Here is a 16,502-nt window from a genome sequence, read left to right on the forward strand (position 1 = left end):
TGTGTTGCTCTGGTAAAACTCCTCTCTCTCACTACAATTAGTCCTCTCACGTTGACACACCAGATAGTTATTTACAGAAGCGCGGAGGAACAACTGTTTTTCTACATAATAAAATAGATATTAGATCAATCCTTATTTATTATATCTATAGATTAAATCAAAATAAATGCAAATATTATTACAAGAAGAGCTACATTAGGGTAAGCATATGTTGTAGAGCCAGTTTACATCTACATAATATCTACTAAGGTCACTTAGTACACTTACATAAACAGGAAGAAGAAACAAACCAACACCACCATGTTGAGTACTTTATCAGCAGCACTTCCCAAATTTATTGAAACTGATTGGTTTTTGCGTATAATAATCAAGCTATTTCCACAAAACATGTAGTCAAAAAGGCTCCAAAAAGCGCATTCTAGGCCCTGTAGTCTTGGTCTCTTGTGACCAGAGTTTGTGAGTTCTCAAAACAATCACACACAGGACTTCAGCATGAAGCTCTTGTCTTCTCCCACAAAGATCATGAAAAAAACAAAAAAACTAGAGGGATATTCTTCCTCCTTGATTGTTTGATATTCAACACTTCATTTACGAAACACAGGTTTAGAGCAATGAACAAAAAAATGTCATATTCAAATGGTATCCCCAACAAAACAACAGTTTCAAGTGCAATCCTTCATGGACAGAAATACAACTCAAAACTTGTTGGAAAAAATAAATAATGTATTAATCTAATATATCATTACGGATTTATATATAGATTTATATATATATATGGAGGTATACACACTGCACTCGTTGTAAAGATCCAACCCAAAAGCTATATGCAAGAATGTGAAACCGTTATGTGTTATAATTTTTTTCCTTCTAAGTATGACCATGACTATGGCTTCAGTTGTAGAACATATTCAAATATTCTTGTACAAGTCTGAAATCTCTTTCAGGAAATGATGGTTGAAAGATACTACTAATAATTGTAATTGTTCTTCCATGTGTGGTTCCAGTTTTGCAGTTCAGTCAAAATGGGCCTCTAAAAAGCAGACTCTTACACAGCTTTGGTATGACAGACAGGGATTCAGGCGTGCAACGGTGAGAAGGGAAAGCAGGTCTGACACAAATAATAATTATAATAATAATAACAACAATAATAATAATTAAAAAAAAACATACAAAACAATACAAACAACCATTTACATCCCACTGCTTCAAATACACGTGATTAGTTCATAGTTAAAACAACAGGCTTTTCCCTCGTGATTTTATAGATGGCAACAATATACATACAAACAAAAAGCAAAATTGCCTTCTGGGTCAAGACATGTTTCTCACATCTCCTCAGAGTATGCAGTACACAAACACACACTCACGCAGACACACACTCACGCAGACACACACACACACACACACATTAAGGTCAAATACATTGAGGCACATAGGAGGGCAGTGGATTTAAACGGCAGGGGTTTTCCTGATTATTCTTTTTTTGTTGTTTCCACTCGCTTCAACAATCCTGTTTATCATGAACGGGAGATGCAGGAATGTACACACCTCATGTACAGATCAACTAATAAAGCACCACTAGAGAAGCCAATACTGTCTTTTTCCCCCAAACAGTATGCAGCCTCAAAAACCCAATTGGTCCTTATATATAAAAAAAACAACTTTATACAAATTCAGCTGAACTTTCTCCAAATGTACCAAGTGATTTCTCCGTATTTTTATTTTTTGTATCAGATTCCAATATTTTTTATTTTTTGCTAAAGGATTAAAAGGATGGTTTAAAATTTACCTAGAAATGGAAGATGCTGTCACTGTCTGGAGAGCATTATGTGTGTGTGTGGGGGGGTGGGGGGGGTGGGGGGGGGGTCACGCATGAACATGGTGGTTGGCGGTGAGTGACCTCACACATCATCAGCTGGACTTCATCATCTTCCATGGGTCCAAACATGCACACACCTCTCCCGACTGAAAAAGCGTGTCGGTCTCATTTACAGTAGAGCGTACACCATGGAAACTCGTCTCCCAGGGCAACAGAGTTAAAGCGGCTTGCTCTGAAGCCGCCTTGCTCTGACAATGGATCTTTTCGAGAGCTTCCTCATAAGATCAGAACATCAAATATGTGCATTCCCAAACGATAAGAACAAAAGAAAGTGAAACCCAAACAAATCCCAACAAACAAACAAATCCAAACAAACAAACAAACAAAAAAATCACAATGAATTCAAAGCGTTGCACCTGCACACCAACTACTGAAACAAAAGCACTTCATGTATACAATGTATACTTGATTATTTTTTGGTATAATATTCATTACTTAGTGTATGTTAGTAAATATAGAAGCATGTGCTATTTATACACCTTTCCAACAACATCTAACCAGTAAGTTAGCTGGACAAACTTCTTGTACTCTTTCTCTGTAAAATGAAAATACAGTTAGTAAAAACCAACCAAAAAAGCAGGAAACTGGCACAATAGAAATGTTTTTGAGACGCCGCATGGCTTGCTGTCCACAACAAGGCAAAGTAGAAAAGTCTTTTTCCCCTTAATACAAGACGAAAGATATTAAAATTAAACACACCAGAATGAAGCTTAGCATCCAGCACTTAGAAATAATAGTAGTAATAATAATAATAATAATAATAATAACATTAACATTGATAATAAGATAATAAAAGATTTGTTAATTATAGTAAGACAAGAATCAATTTCATTCCCATCATCAAATATCTTGGCACAAACATTTAAACAATTTCAAAATGGAAAATAGAGGGACACCACATGCATGCTCCTGCATCCACCTACCCACACACACACACTTACATACACACACACACTCACACACTGCAACACACTCACATTCTGGCTCGTTCCTTGTGCCTGGGCGCATGGTAGCAGGTGAGGGGAATGTCTAAATCGAACAGTAATTCCACAATAAAAACTTTGTTTTTTTTAAATAAATAAGCTTTTCAACAAAATAAACAATTAGAAAAAAGAAAACAAACATCAACCAACACAGGCCACCTCCTGCAAGTACGCTCTGGAGGGAGCAAGTGGGATGGGTTTTTATATAGCATCTTTCTTTTTGTTTAACCAAATGAAGTCAGAGTTAGAAAACACAGGAGCGTTGGGATGGGAGAGACGAGGTCCATTGAGTAAGAAAAGTGGATGCACATCTGCACATCTCCGCCTTTTTAAATACCACATATTCAACATGTCGGAGCACAGCCTCCCACCCTTCCCTGTCACAGGACAGAGCTTCCAAGAGTCCACTGGCCTGGAGATCAGTCCATTAGGGTCGAAAAAACTCTAAATGGAAGTGTGTGTGTGTGTGTGTGTGTGTGTGTACAGTGTGTGTGTGTGTTTGTGTGCGTGTGTGAAAGGGATATAAATAAAGAGAGAGAAAGGAGGTTGGGGGTGAGAGGCAATCTCTACTGCACTTAATTCAGGGTAAACAAGGAAAAGGGAGGAGTTTTTATTTACAAGTCAAAGAGCATGGCTTGCATGGGCATAACGTTACTGCAGGAGTCTAACCTCCTCAGTTTAACATTCAAAAGAGTTTCACTCACACACACATGCACACACTCACAACAAGAAACAATTCTGCTGGACATCTACCCATTGAATAAAGGGAGGGGCAGAATCTCCATGCAAGGATATAATGCAGGTACTTTTGTTTCTTCACACACATGAGCACACACACACACACACACACACACACACCACACACACACACACACACACACACACACACACACACACACACACACACACACACACACACACAGATAAGATAGCTCTCTCTCTTTCTGTGGAAAACTGGAGTGATGCGTTCTTGCATACTGCATAGTGTTCTCACCCCCCCCCCCCCCCCCACCTCCTGCCCCCGCCTCATTGTCATGTGGTTTTCATATGTCTACTGTATGTACATGAGGCCCAAGACCACCACCGCGGGGCCAGTCATCATGGCGGTCAACCCAAGGTGAGCTGATGTCTGTACATGGCAAAAATTGAAAATAAAAAATAAAAAATCTCAGCACAAATACTCAAAAGCTAACAGTCAGAAGGACCCGGGCATCCATAAAGGTAGGTGCGGTCACGATAATGTTGATTTCTTCAATGGGAATTCAAATGTAAACCACTGGATCAGGAAGTTGAAAGAGAGAGAGGAGGGAAGGAGGGAGGGAGGAAGTGAGGGAGAGAGTTGATTGAGAAGGAAGGGTGGAGTGGGAAATCTTGATGTCTCTTAAAGTGCAAGTCTAGCAGTGTGTCTGCAGAAGGAAAAAGCATGTGCTTCGCCACCGTCTGATGGATGCCAGACATCAGCGGCTTTGCAATAGATAACGTCCCCCCCCCCCCCATCCCCACCCAACTCCACCCGAGCGCTCCAAAAGCAGACAGACACCCGCATTGCAAGGAGTGAAAAAACCCCACTAGCAGATAGCTTTTCCACTGTAACTTCATGACCCGTCAAAAAGCATCATATCGCCACGGCGATGGCTGTCAGGGAAGTAGTGGCTATCGGGAGCCTTAGAGAAAAATCTCTCTCTGCGTGAAAAAGAAATATACAAAATGAGACGAAGAAAAACAAACGAAAACATCAACACAGAACCCTCGACTGGTCCTCAGAAGACTCAGGCGCATGAAAGCAAGAGTGTCCATCTCCCATCCAGCCAGCCGCACCGTCCACTCTCGCAAACGCTCTACACACACACACACACACACGTGTGTATAGAGCTCAAACTGCCCCTCAGCTGACACCGACCTATAGGTGAGGGACAGGTGTGTAAGAACAATGTTGTCACGTCACGCGTGTTAGTGCTGGTGGTGGTGGTATCGCTTAAAGCCAGCTAACACACACACACACACGCGCACACACACACACACCCGACCCCTCCACTTCTTCAACCGCCGAGCGGGGGGTAACTAAAAAATTGACGTGACCTCCCGTGGTGGACGTGGTAGGGGAGACTAAGAGATCCAGGCGAAGTCCTTGTCGCGGCCGGGCCTTGGGTCGCTCTCCTGCGCCGAGTCGCTCTCCTCCTTCTCGTTCGCGTCCGTCCCGTCCTCCGTCCCTGAGTGATCTCTCCATTTCCCTCCTCCTCTTCCTCCTCCTCCTCTTCCTCCTTCTGCTCCTCCTGCGGCCTCCTCCTCAGCCTCCCCCAGCAGCATTTCCTCGTCTGCGTCTGGGTCCTGGTCGCCGTCGGCCGCGTACATCTCGTGCTCGGGCGAGCCGTCGGCCTCGCCGTCTCCGTCTCCGTCCACTCCAGGGTCCAGCAGAGCGCCCATGCCGCGGCCAGAGCAGTCGGCGCAGACGCCGTGCCGCCGCGAGCCGTGCTTGATGCCCACACTGGCCGCCGACATGAACACACGGCTGCACACCTTACACACGTACTTCTTATCCTTACTGTGCACCTGAGGAGAGGGAGAGAGGGAGAGAGAGAGAGAGAAAGAGAGGGAGGGAGAGAGGGAGAGAGAGAGAGAGAGAGGGAGAGAGGGAGAGAGAGAGGGAGAAAGAGAGGGAGAGAGAGAGAGAGGGAGAGAGAGATGCTTAACACTCCTTTATTGAAAACATATCAGGTGTTTAACCACTACACAATAAAGACATTGTTAAAACACCTACAAGTTACAAGTAAAAACCTTCACAGAACTCGCAGAGCAGATTCATATATTAAAAACAATCTGCCCTTCCTCCCCCCACCAGAGAAATAAAGGGAAAGAGGGAGAGAGAAAGGGAGAGAGAAAGAGAGAGGGAGAGAGAGAGAGCAGTATACAGCAGTAAATACACAGATTGTAGGTAAACATTAAACTAAAACATTATAAATCTAAGACAGGAGAGAAGTGTGTGAGAGGCAAATGGGCCGTACGATCACAGAACACATTTGTGCACTCAAAACATTTCCAGTTGGTTTGTGGAGCGCAGACAGACAGAAGAAGAGTTAGGGGGACAGGGACAGAGAAGGTGAATGAGACAGAACACACACACACACACACACACACACACATACACACACACACACACACACACACACACACACACATACAGAGAGGGGAGAGAGAGAAATATAAGGAAGGAGATAGAGAGAATAGACAGAATGAAGAGAATAGACAGAGAGAGAGGAAAAGAGGGAAAGACTGTTTGCATATGGGAGCCATTTTGGAAATTCTATTTGCAAAAGCATTCAAATCCCTGGTGTTTATCTGAGTCATTAGAAAGGACAAAGAGAGGAAGAGAGATAAGCAGAGTGCTTTGTGGATGGAGGCCTGGCTTTTCAGGGAACCACCACGTGTGTGTGTGTGTGTGTGTGTGTGTGTGTGTGTGTGTGTGTGTGTGTGTGTGTTTTTGTGTGTGTGTGTGTGTGTGAGCAGGCGCATGCATGTGTGTATGTGGGCGTGTGCATGCGTGTGTGTTTGTCTGTGTGTGTATTTGTGTGCGTGTGTGCATGTGTGTGGGTGTGTGTGTGTATGCGTGTGTGTGCACGCGTGTGCTCATGTGTGTGTGTGTGTGTATGTGTGGAGAAGAAGTCCGCTCCTCATAACAGATGTCAGGGTGTATGCTTTCATGTCTGCGTATGGCCGTAAAATAGTTACAGGCTTAGAAAGTTAACACATGGTAGTGGAGATTATTGCACCGCGTACTGTATAGTGGAGCAGCACTGACCGCATCGTGAGTGACCACAAGAAGAGAAGCAATTAAATTGGCCCCGGGCTGGCGCTGTATAATGTGGCCGTGTCTGGTGGTACACTAGGCCACAAGTGGCTGATTTGCAGTGCAGCGACACAGCACAGCATTCTGCAGTACTGAGGGAGGATTTACACATGGCCACCGAGACAGTATGTTCACACTGTGGTTTTCTCTGTTTCATCTATTCCGTGTTCATTTGGGTGTTGTTGTGATTTATGTGAATGAAATAGAATAGAATATAAATTGAATGTGATCTATCTATCTATCTATCTAACTAGTCTATTTTCTAAAACAATGTTAGAATTACTACAGACAGGTATAGAATTACAAAGAATGATGTAATGACAGCCTTGATGATAATGTGTCTCACTGCACTGCAGATTCTTATTAGTTTGTGAAACCAGTGGAACACCTGAAACAATGAATCCAGATGAATGAAATCTGTATTAAAAATGGACATTTTCAGTGTTTCTTCACTTACATAACCAATATGGGAGTTTGGCTTTTTAGCAAAACTACAAATGTGCACCTTTACGTAACATATGTTCAGTACTTGCTGTGCTCTGCTCACAGAAAATGCTGAAGTGCGGTGTGGAATAATTATGTTTATGAGAGCAAGTTGCAGCATGAGTGACAGTGCTGAGAAAGACTCCAGCTCAGTTACAGATACACATTCATTAGCCAGATGACTGGTCAAAGCTCTGGGCTTGATTGATCAGCCTGAAAATAACTTGGCTAATGGCTGACTGTTCCCTGACCCTGACATCAGTGTTGAGAGAGTATGTGTTGATCTGCCAGACCAGGGCCATGTCCAGGCCTGATCGGGGTCAGAGATGGCTGCTATATGGGTGTAAACATGGGTTTGCTTTCTCTTGCATGTCAGTCAGACTATGGCATGATTGATGAGATAGCTAAGTGTGATACCACAGGCCGAACAGAATGAGGTTAAGCCATTGGGTGAGTTCATGCTCTTTGACACTGCACAATGAGCTCAGTGTGGTCAGACATGACAACGACCTGCTGTTTGTTCTTGCTGTATCTCCCTCTTTCTCTCTCTCTCTCTCACTCTCTCGCTCTCTCTCTCTCTTTATTTCAGTGTTATCCTCAATTTTAACCTGAATTCAATATGGGGAAATGCAAAACTCTCCCACTTCATGAAACCGACTCCCTTAGTCACTTTTCACAGCTGTTACACCCAGTGGCCTCTAACTGACCCTTTTGTCTAAAAACTGCCTCTAGCAATCTCCGCCCGTTCTCACTGTGAAACCTTGTGTAACTACCTAATCAAGTTCCTCTCTGTAATGTTTAACCTCCCTTGGTGCAGTTGACTGGACATGTACACAGTGATTTGGACTGACAAAATACATAGTGTGCATACTGCTCAGATAGCATGCTTTTTGAATCAATATTACCACAGGAGTGACTCAGTCTTTGAAAGGAAGCCTAGAACATCTAAGGATGGGTTCGGCTTCTCAGAAACTGTAAATCACAACTGTAAATGTAAATAAATGGCTGTGTAGTGGTGGTGATGGAGGTGGTGGTGGTGGTGGTGGAGCTCAGTGCTGCCCCCCTATGGACTCACCAGGGTGTGGCGCTTCATGTGCTCACGGCGGGTGAACTTCTTGCCGCAGATGTCGCAGGGGTAGGGCCTCTCGCCCGTGTGCGAGCGCATGTGGCGCTTCAGGATGCACTGGTGCATGGCCGAGAAGCTGCAGTAGGGACACTTGAACTTCTTCCTGATCACCGTGAAGTCGTTCACTGCAGAGGAACAGTGGGGGAGGGAGGGAGAGAGAGACAATACAGTACACAGGTGAGATTGGAGCGGTCAGATATGGCCAATGTCTTCAAAAACTTGTAGTCTGCAGGTAGTAGTGGTCATCTTATAGTGGACAGTGTGGCCAAAGAACTGGCCCTGGTCTGGGTCAAATGTAATCTAAAGTTATGTGTATGTGTAGTGTTCTATGAGTGTGTGTGTGTGTGTGACTGACTATCATTACACCAACAACCAAGCCAAAATAGAAAAGAGAAAAAAAAAGTTTTTTCAGCATATATATGTTGAGGATTTCCTGTAACCTATGTCTCCTGGTACTAAATGGTAGTGTGCTGCACAGTTTGCTGTTTCCCCTAGACCTAGCACAAGTCCCAACACAGCATAGCATAGCACATCAGAGCACAGCCCGGCACAGCACAGACGGCTGGTTAATTCTGCTTTCTCCATTTCATTCCTGCTGGCATGTTTCACTCAATAAGAGCCCAAGCCTCCTAGTTCTTACACAATCACAACCAAAAGCAGAGCCCTGTCCCAACAGTTTCCCTGGTAACGACCAACGGCAGCCGTTGTCTCCTGAAATAACACTCGAAACAAGGATCTCGCAATTGCAACAAGTGGCCTTAAGTTGCAAACCCCCCCCCCTCTTTTTTTTCAAATGTGACATGTTGAAAAACAACATGTTTCCTGATTTGAGATAGGCGCTGTCTTTGTGTGTTCTCAGTGTCGTGCCTCTCGTCACGGGTGGCTGCATGGCCACATGCAATGACCGGATGTGCTGCGCGTGCGTGCGGGTGCACGCCACTGGGTTTCGGTGCTGGAGGGCACAGCGCGGTCTCCAATTGCAGTCCTAATTTATCCAGGGCTAATCCCATTAACAAGCGGTCTAGACTGGCAGTGAGGATAAGCAGATGAGTAGGTCCAAGGAGGAGGGAAGGAGAGGGCGGACTGCCGGATAGGCTCTCTCTCTACACACTGGAGCTCTGGCCTTGTTTCCAGCAGGGCGGGCAGAATTGGACAGCTCGGACGAGGAGGACAAGCAGGTCTCATCCGCGGAGGTCATCAAAGGTCAAGTGACTTACCTCGGCCTGTCCCACATAACACACACACAAACACACTCGCTGATAAGAGGTAACGGTGGAGTTTGCGAGGGTTTCAGAGGATTTGTGTTCGGTGTGCTCAACACACTGCACCCACTGCAGTATGGTGGGTGCGACTTAGGCAAGGAGAGCCAACTGTGAGGGCGTTTGCAGCTGAAGTAATCTAATAAGAAATGCTCATCAGTCTCTCTTAGTCACAGTGGAGGGAGAAGCTAGTTCTTCTTCTTTGAGTGCATTTCTGGTAGTAGAGGCCTGGCAGAAAGTCTTGTTTGGGATATGAAGTTATATTTGGGATATTTATTTCTTTGCACTTTCTTTTGAATGTACAGTACGTTTTGTACATTTTGAGGTACATTGCTTTGTACTTCTGACAAAAGATATCAAACACTGCTCTTCAAAATATTTCCTTTTTATTATCTTCGAATATACAAACTATACTCTGCATTTTTCAAATAAGATTTTACTTTTCAGTTACAATTTGGGTATTGCAAAAAAAATGTCTGTTTAAAATACTGTTTAAAAATGTATAAACTCACACAAAAAAAGCCCACCACTGGGTAGTGCAATAGAACACAGCCACGGCATCAAGTGGCATCAAGTTCGCCCTCGCCCACCCAAAACACTAAAAAGTATGTCCTCCTTTCATCAAGTCACAGAGAAGGAGATAACAAAAAATCATTTGAAAAGTCGTTCCTGAGGAGTGAGTGCTAAGACAATAAGCCCCCCCCCAAAGCCCCTTTCTTTCTACCTAATCATGTTCAGCTATGAGTTCCTTAGCACACACTTGACATTCACCAAAAGCTAGCGGCTCCCCACTCAGCCCGAGAGGAGAAGAGGGAGCGAGAGACAAGGGGGACGTGATGTGAGAGTGGACAAAGGGAGTGGACGACCTGTCCAGAGGACATCTACCCCTGAGTCTCCATTCATTACCTGTAAAGGCCTGTTCACACTGCCACAAGTAAACATAACGATCAGTACAAAAGCTTTAAACGTTTTGAATATCACTCTAGTCATGCTAATGAAAATGACGTTGTCCTCACCACACACTACAATGGCAATGACATGAAGAATGATATGGTTGGGATCACTGAGTGATGTTGTTCAAGGCTAAAACACTGACAGCCAAATCAGAATCCATCTCATTTTACAGCTCATATTAAAGAGAATGTTGAATATTCCTGAGAGACTTTCCTCATCATTGACCTTACCGTTTTCTTCTCTAGTTATTTTAGCAGTGTGGTCAGGCCTTAATGCTAGCTGTGTCCACTTCAGACACGACCTGACGTGACCTGCTCCCTGGCACACCTCCACCTGACCAGATAACGCTATAAACCTGTAGAGTGATTATCACGGCTTGCCTAACAGGCTTGTACTGTATATTTTCCAATACAGATGGAGGTCTGCACAGCCCACAGACGAACCCCCAAGCACATTGTCTGTGTTTTGTGTGTGTGTGTGTGTCTGTGAATGCATGTACTCTATGTATGTGTATATGCATGGGCGTATATATATGTATGTATGTGTGTGTGTGTGTGTGTGTTTGTGTGCATGTACTGTATGTGTGTGAGGGTAAATGTGTGTGTGTAAATGTGTGTGTAGTTGGGATCGAGGGGCCATGTGTGTGAGTGTGTATATGTGTGTAGCTGGGATGGAGGGGCAGTGTGTGTGAGTGTGTATATGTGTGTAGCTGGGATGGAGGGGCCGTGTGTGTGAGTGTGTATATGTGTGTAGCTGGGATGGAGGGGCAGTGTGGGCTAGTGCCTCCTCTCTCCCCAGCGTAGCCGTGTCCCGTGGCTCTGGCTCTGGCTGCAGAGCCTCCTGCCTCCGTGCGTGGCCCCGGCGCGGTGTGGGAGAAGCAGCTCTGTGTTGTCATTTGCCAGGGGAAGAGCGCATAATGATGGGGGGCCTGCCCGTCTGTGGGCTGTGAGCGCGCAGGTCGCCGGAGAGAGCACGCTCACACTACTCACACAGCCAAATGGCCCCGGGCAACGGGAGAGAGAGAAGGAGGGAGGCAGGGAGGGAGAGAGAGAGAGAGAGAGAGAGAGAGGGGAGCGGGTGAGAGAGATGTATAGAGAGGGAGAGCGAGGGAGAGAGAGAGAGTGATAGAGTTAAGACAGAGGTAGACTGAGAGAAAGGATGAGTGAGAAGGAGGGAGAGAGAGAGAGGGAAAGAGAGAGAGAGAAAGAGAGAGAGAGTGATAAAGTTAAGACAGAGGTAGACTGAGAGAAAGGATGAGGGAGAGTTTAGAAGGAGAGAGAGAGAGAGATAAAGAGAGAGAGAGAGAGAGAAAGAGGGTACAAGGTGAGGTAGTACTTAGCTAACAGTAGGTCACAACCGGATCAGAGTAGACCAAGTGCAGTGCTGTGGGTGTGAGTAGGCTCTTATTGCTCAAGAAAATTTACCAGGCAAAGCCGTCCCTTCATCCTTGTTGATTTTCAAAGATTAGCTCGTAAACTGTTTACAGGTCCTATTATTTCCATTAGAACTCTGGACACAAACCAAACAAAGCAGCGTAGCTCTCTGCTTCTTCACCTAGTGACTTAGCACACAGAATAAATGCATTTCTCTGGTCTATTTCCCTCCATTTGGCCGGCAAGAAGCACTCACCACCAAGAGGAGGTTCAACTGCTGCCAAAATCTGAAAAGCTGCGTGGCTAACGAACCTGAGAGACAATTTGTTGATGCACACTTGTGGAGAGAAATGCTACAAGGTGCGCTTGCCAAAAATCCTGGGAGCCAAACACAATCTCATCCCATTGCGTTATTGCCCACACAAATATGGTATTATGTCAGAATTGGAGAGTTGTCATGAGCTACGGAAAGCGGAGGGTACTAGACGACATGCCTGAGGTAATGCTGAGAGTGTGTGCAGTAACATGGAGAAAGATTTCACGGAAAATCTGCATTTGGATTTTTTTTTGTGTGTGTGTGTCTGTGTGTGTGTGTGTGTGTGTGTGTGTGTTTGTGTCTGCGAGTGTGAACGTGTTGATTGAGCTTTTATGTGGAGGGTGCAACATCTATTGTTTCCTCTATTTATAGAACATGCATGCATATTTTTTTTGGAGGACAGTTTTTGATCACTTTCTCTCGCACACGGCTGTTCTGAGCAAAATAATAATCAGGGGGAAAAAAACCCACACGCGCGCACACATCGATAGAGGAAGTTAATTTGCATATTAATCCACATACAGTATCTAAGCAGCCTCTTGATCACTTTGTGCTGAATAAAAAAAAAAGATCGTTCCACCTGACAATAAGTGCTACTGAGAAACACACACACACACACTGTCGCTCTCCCCTCACCATCAAAGTGAACCCGCGCTCGTCTGACGCTTCCCAGAGAGACAAAGCAGACACAAATCCACAAAAAAAAAAAAAAAATAAATAAATAATCACCACAAAAAAAATCCCCCTCAGCACAACTCAAGAGACCTAGATTCTGTGCTTACTCCTCTGTGTGCGGCCTGACCTCGCGGCGCAGGGGTCAACCTCAGGTTACGAGCTTTCAGGTTGTGCATAACTCCCTCGCCCGACTATCGGGCCACAGTATCTCGGCGCGGGGTCGAAGGTCGAGCCAGGCCAGAGCAACACAGAGCCAATTACAGAGATAATTCGGCGGGGCTTACAGTGCCACCGGGAGAGGGGCCAGGACGCTCGAGCGGTCAGAGGGATTTGGGACACACACACACTCACACACACACACCCCTCCCCCTCATCCCAGATCATCCCCCAGCACTCAATCAGAGAGGAGATATGGAGAAGAGACTAAAGAAAGAGAGGAGAGATAAGACCTAGGGACACACATACACTCTCCCTCTCACACACATGCTCAGAGGTACCAAGAGTTCCAGTAGGTGGCAGTGTTGTGGCTAGAATTTTTTTTACCCCTCATAAGCTAATACACACATAGACAAAACACACACACACACACATACGCGGTCAAGCACAGATGAAAGCAAACATATTCATTCACTTACACACACACACACACACTTTGACTTGGTGAACTGTTAAGCTGCAGATCCTACAAGATTTCGACTTGTATGCGTAAGTGTGACAGTGTGTGTGTGTGTGTGTGTGTGTGTGTGTGTGTGCAGTTGAGGTTAAGAAAACACTCCCTCTGGAGTGTCCCTCAGGAGAGCTAGGACCAGCATTAGAGCAGAGGTGTGTGAGTGTGTGTGTGTGTGTGTGTGTGTGTGTGTATTTGGGTGTGTGCTTTACTGAGGTGACTCAGAGATCCACAAATCCCTTACATGAAATCACACAAAACTAAAAAAAAAAATCACATACATGCTCACACATATTGATATTCATTCTTGCAATAATGTGGCATCCATTTTGACTACTTGCATAGTAGTTGTGCTACCAAACAGCTAGTGCTGCTGAATTTTGCATAGATCACATGTATAAAAAAATCTTTAAATAGACAAACTTTGTTTTTTAAATGTAAAATTTACAAATACTTACATATATTACATCATAATAGTACATTGTTTGTAAAATACAACAGTGCCTTTCCCCTAGGCTAACATTTCAAATGCCTGGCCTGCTAAAGCAGAAATGATGTAGCACTGGCTGAATTGGAGGGGAGGGAAGGGGGAGCTTTGGTGAAGAAGACGTCCCTTTAATCTCATCATCATCATCATCATCATCATCATCATCATCATCACAGCTGGGCGTGAGGGGTGACGAGGGTCAAGGATTGGTCCAACCGTCAATCAATCACACAATTGACCAACCCATCAGTCAGCCCACATCTTGGGTGTGTCCGAGGTCGAGCCGGGGGTCGCCCGTGAGCGCGTGCAGGCCCCACAGTTGCTCGGCGACTGAGGAAGCGACGGCTGCTGCTGATGTAGCGCCAGCGGCGGCGCCGGCGGTTGCCTGGCAACAGACCTTGGCGTGCGTGGCCAGGTTCTTCTGCGTGCTGAAGGAGCGCGTGCACGCCGGACAGGTGTAGACGCGCTCGCCCGAGTGCACGGACGACAGGTGCCGGTTGAGGTCGGTGCGGTCGCGGAAGTGCTTGCGGCAGTGCGTGCACTGCATCAGCTTGCGCTTGAAGTGGATGGTCTTCTCGTGGCGGTCGGCGTTGGACTTGAGCGTGAAACTGGCCGGGCACTGCGAGCACAGGTAGCGCGCCGGCGGCGCACCTCCTCCTCCCCCCACTCCCCCTACCCCGTCGGAGGGCGACGCAGCCAGCAGATGGCGCTGTGACTGGTGCTGCTGCTGCTGGAAGTGCAGGGCCTGCTGGTGCTGCTGGTGATCCAGGCAGTCCAGGGAGAGGGCCATGAGGGAGAGTGTGTGGCCGTACTCGTGCTGCCTCAGCTGGAGCAGGCTGCCGAACAGTTGCGGGCACAGGGAGCAGGCCAGCTCCTGCGGCCAGCCCAGGCCGCCGGGTCCAGCCCCTACGCCGGTCCGAGCCTCGGCAGCCGCGCGCACGCCGCGCTTCCCCTCGGCCATCTGATCCTCCGCCGCGGGGTGGTGGACGCGCTCCAAAGCTGAGCCAGAGATGGGGGGATAGAGAGAGAGAGGGAGAGAGAGAGAGAGAGAGAGAAAGGGAGGGAGAGAGAGAGAGGGAGGGAGGGAGATGGAGAGAGGTGGAGGGGGAGAGAGGGAAAAAAAGAGGGGTGGAGAGGTGAGAACTAACACCAGGAGCAAAGCTTATGTATGAGGACAATAACATGCAGTCCCACAGGAGAGGGCAGATGGGGTCATGTGTGTGTGTGTGTGTGTGTGTGTGTGTGTGTGTGTGTGTGTGTGTGTGTGTGAGAGAAAGTATGTTTATGTGTGAATATGATTGGGAATATCTAGAGCAATTGGTGTTTATGTGAGTGTGCGTGTGTCTTGGCAGACTTCCTTAACTCTGTGTGTGTGTGTGTGTGTGTGTGTGTGTGTGTGTGTGTGTGTGTGTAGGGCAGCTCCAAATACCTGTGCTCCGCCGCTGAGCCTCCTCATCGTCTGGCATCTCCTCCTGTAAACACACACACAGGTGTGAACACCAGCCGATCTGGCCATCTACAAATGTACTCATGCAATAGTATCTGGCATGCAAGCACTCATACAGTACTCCCTCTCTCTCTCTCAGACATACACACACACAGACACACAAACTCACACATGAGAAACAAGAGAAAAACATAGACAAGAGACAAAAACAAAGACCTTTAACAGAAAAATAAGCAGAATGGTTAATTAAGACAGACATAATTCATGCAAGAACACTGTTAGAGACAAACAGAACGATGAACAGAGTGCGTTGAAGTGTGTGTGTGTGTGTGTGTGTGCATGCTGTTTTTGGACGACATGTGCGATGTAGGAGTAGGGGAGACAGGTCAGCACGTGGCATTTGGGTCCTCTCTGCCCTCAGCTTCTCGTTTCAGTTGAGACAACAGGTGGGGAGAGAGGCAGGGAAAGAGTATGGCCATTGTCTCTGGACACAAGAGGATCTTCACTGTTTGTTTTTTTGTGTTTGTTTAACTGGTGGAGGGGTGTGTTAAGACTAGCGCTGTTGGTTGAAGGCAGTGGTGTTGGTGGGGGATAGTAGTAATGACTTCTCCTGAAACTGGTGTGTTTGCGTGTGTGTGTGTGTGTGTGTGTGTGTGTGTGTGTGTGCGTGTGTGTGTGCGCATGTGTGCAGGTGTCCCCCCTACACACACAAAAAATTGCATTGTTGGGACTACAGTAGGGCAGTTATTGTTGGTGGAGGACAAGGAAGGGGAAATATAGCTACATATACTGTGCGCTTCTCCCAAGTCTGGTGTGTGTGTGTGTACCCCCCCCGCCACACACACACACACACACACACACACACACAAAACGACACTGCTCCCCCTCCACCCCCCATGTAGGAGAGCCTGGTGGTGGCGTGTGCTAACAGATGGCTGGTCCACCAGAGATAGCGCGTGGTCTTGGGAGGGAGGGCCAGCCAAACCAAATGCCACTTCAGCACACACAG

General features: G+C 46.3%; 1 protein-coding gene across 2 annotated transcripts in view; it reads right to left on the reverse strand.

The window, feature by feature from the left end:
• Positions 1-303: 303 nt before the first annotated feature.
• The window catches only part of zbtb46 (zinc finger and BTB domain containing 46), an 89,208-nt gene continuing 73,009 nt past the window's right edge, over positions 304-16,502 (reverse strand). Inside the window, exons 4-5 of one of the 2 annotated variants that reach the window (XM_042097688.1) lie at positions 8,265-8,440; positions 304-5,412 (exon numbers count right to left, since the gene is read on the reverse strand). In XM_042097688.1, coding sequence (XP_041953622.1) covers positions 4,969-5,412; positions 8,265-8,440 — 620 coding nt within the window. In that variant the 3' untranslated portion in view covers positions 304-4,968. Of the gene's footprint in view, positions 5,413-8,264; positions 8,441-11,681; positions 15,046-15,475; positions 15,519-16,502 lie in introns of those variants that run through there. The other variant, XM_042097687.1, reaches the window with a different exon arrangement.

Source organism: Alosa sapidissima, chromosome 7 (genome assembly GCF_018492685.1).
Source record: "Alosa sapidissima isolate fAloSap1 chromosome 7, fAloSap1.pri, whole genome shotgun sequence".
In the NCBI taxonomy this organism is placed as follows: Eukaryota; Metazoa; Chordata; class Actinopteri; order Clupeiformes; family Clupeidae; genus Alosa; species Alosa sapidissima.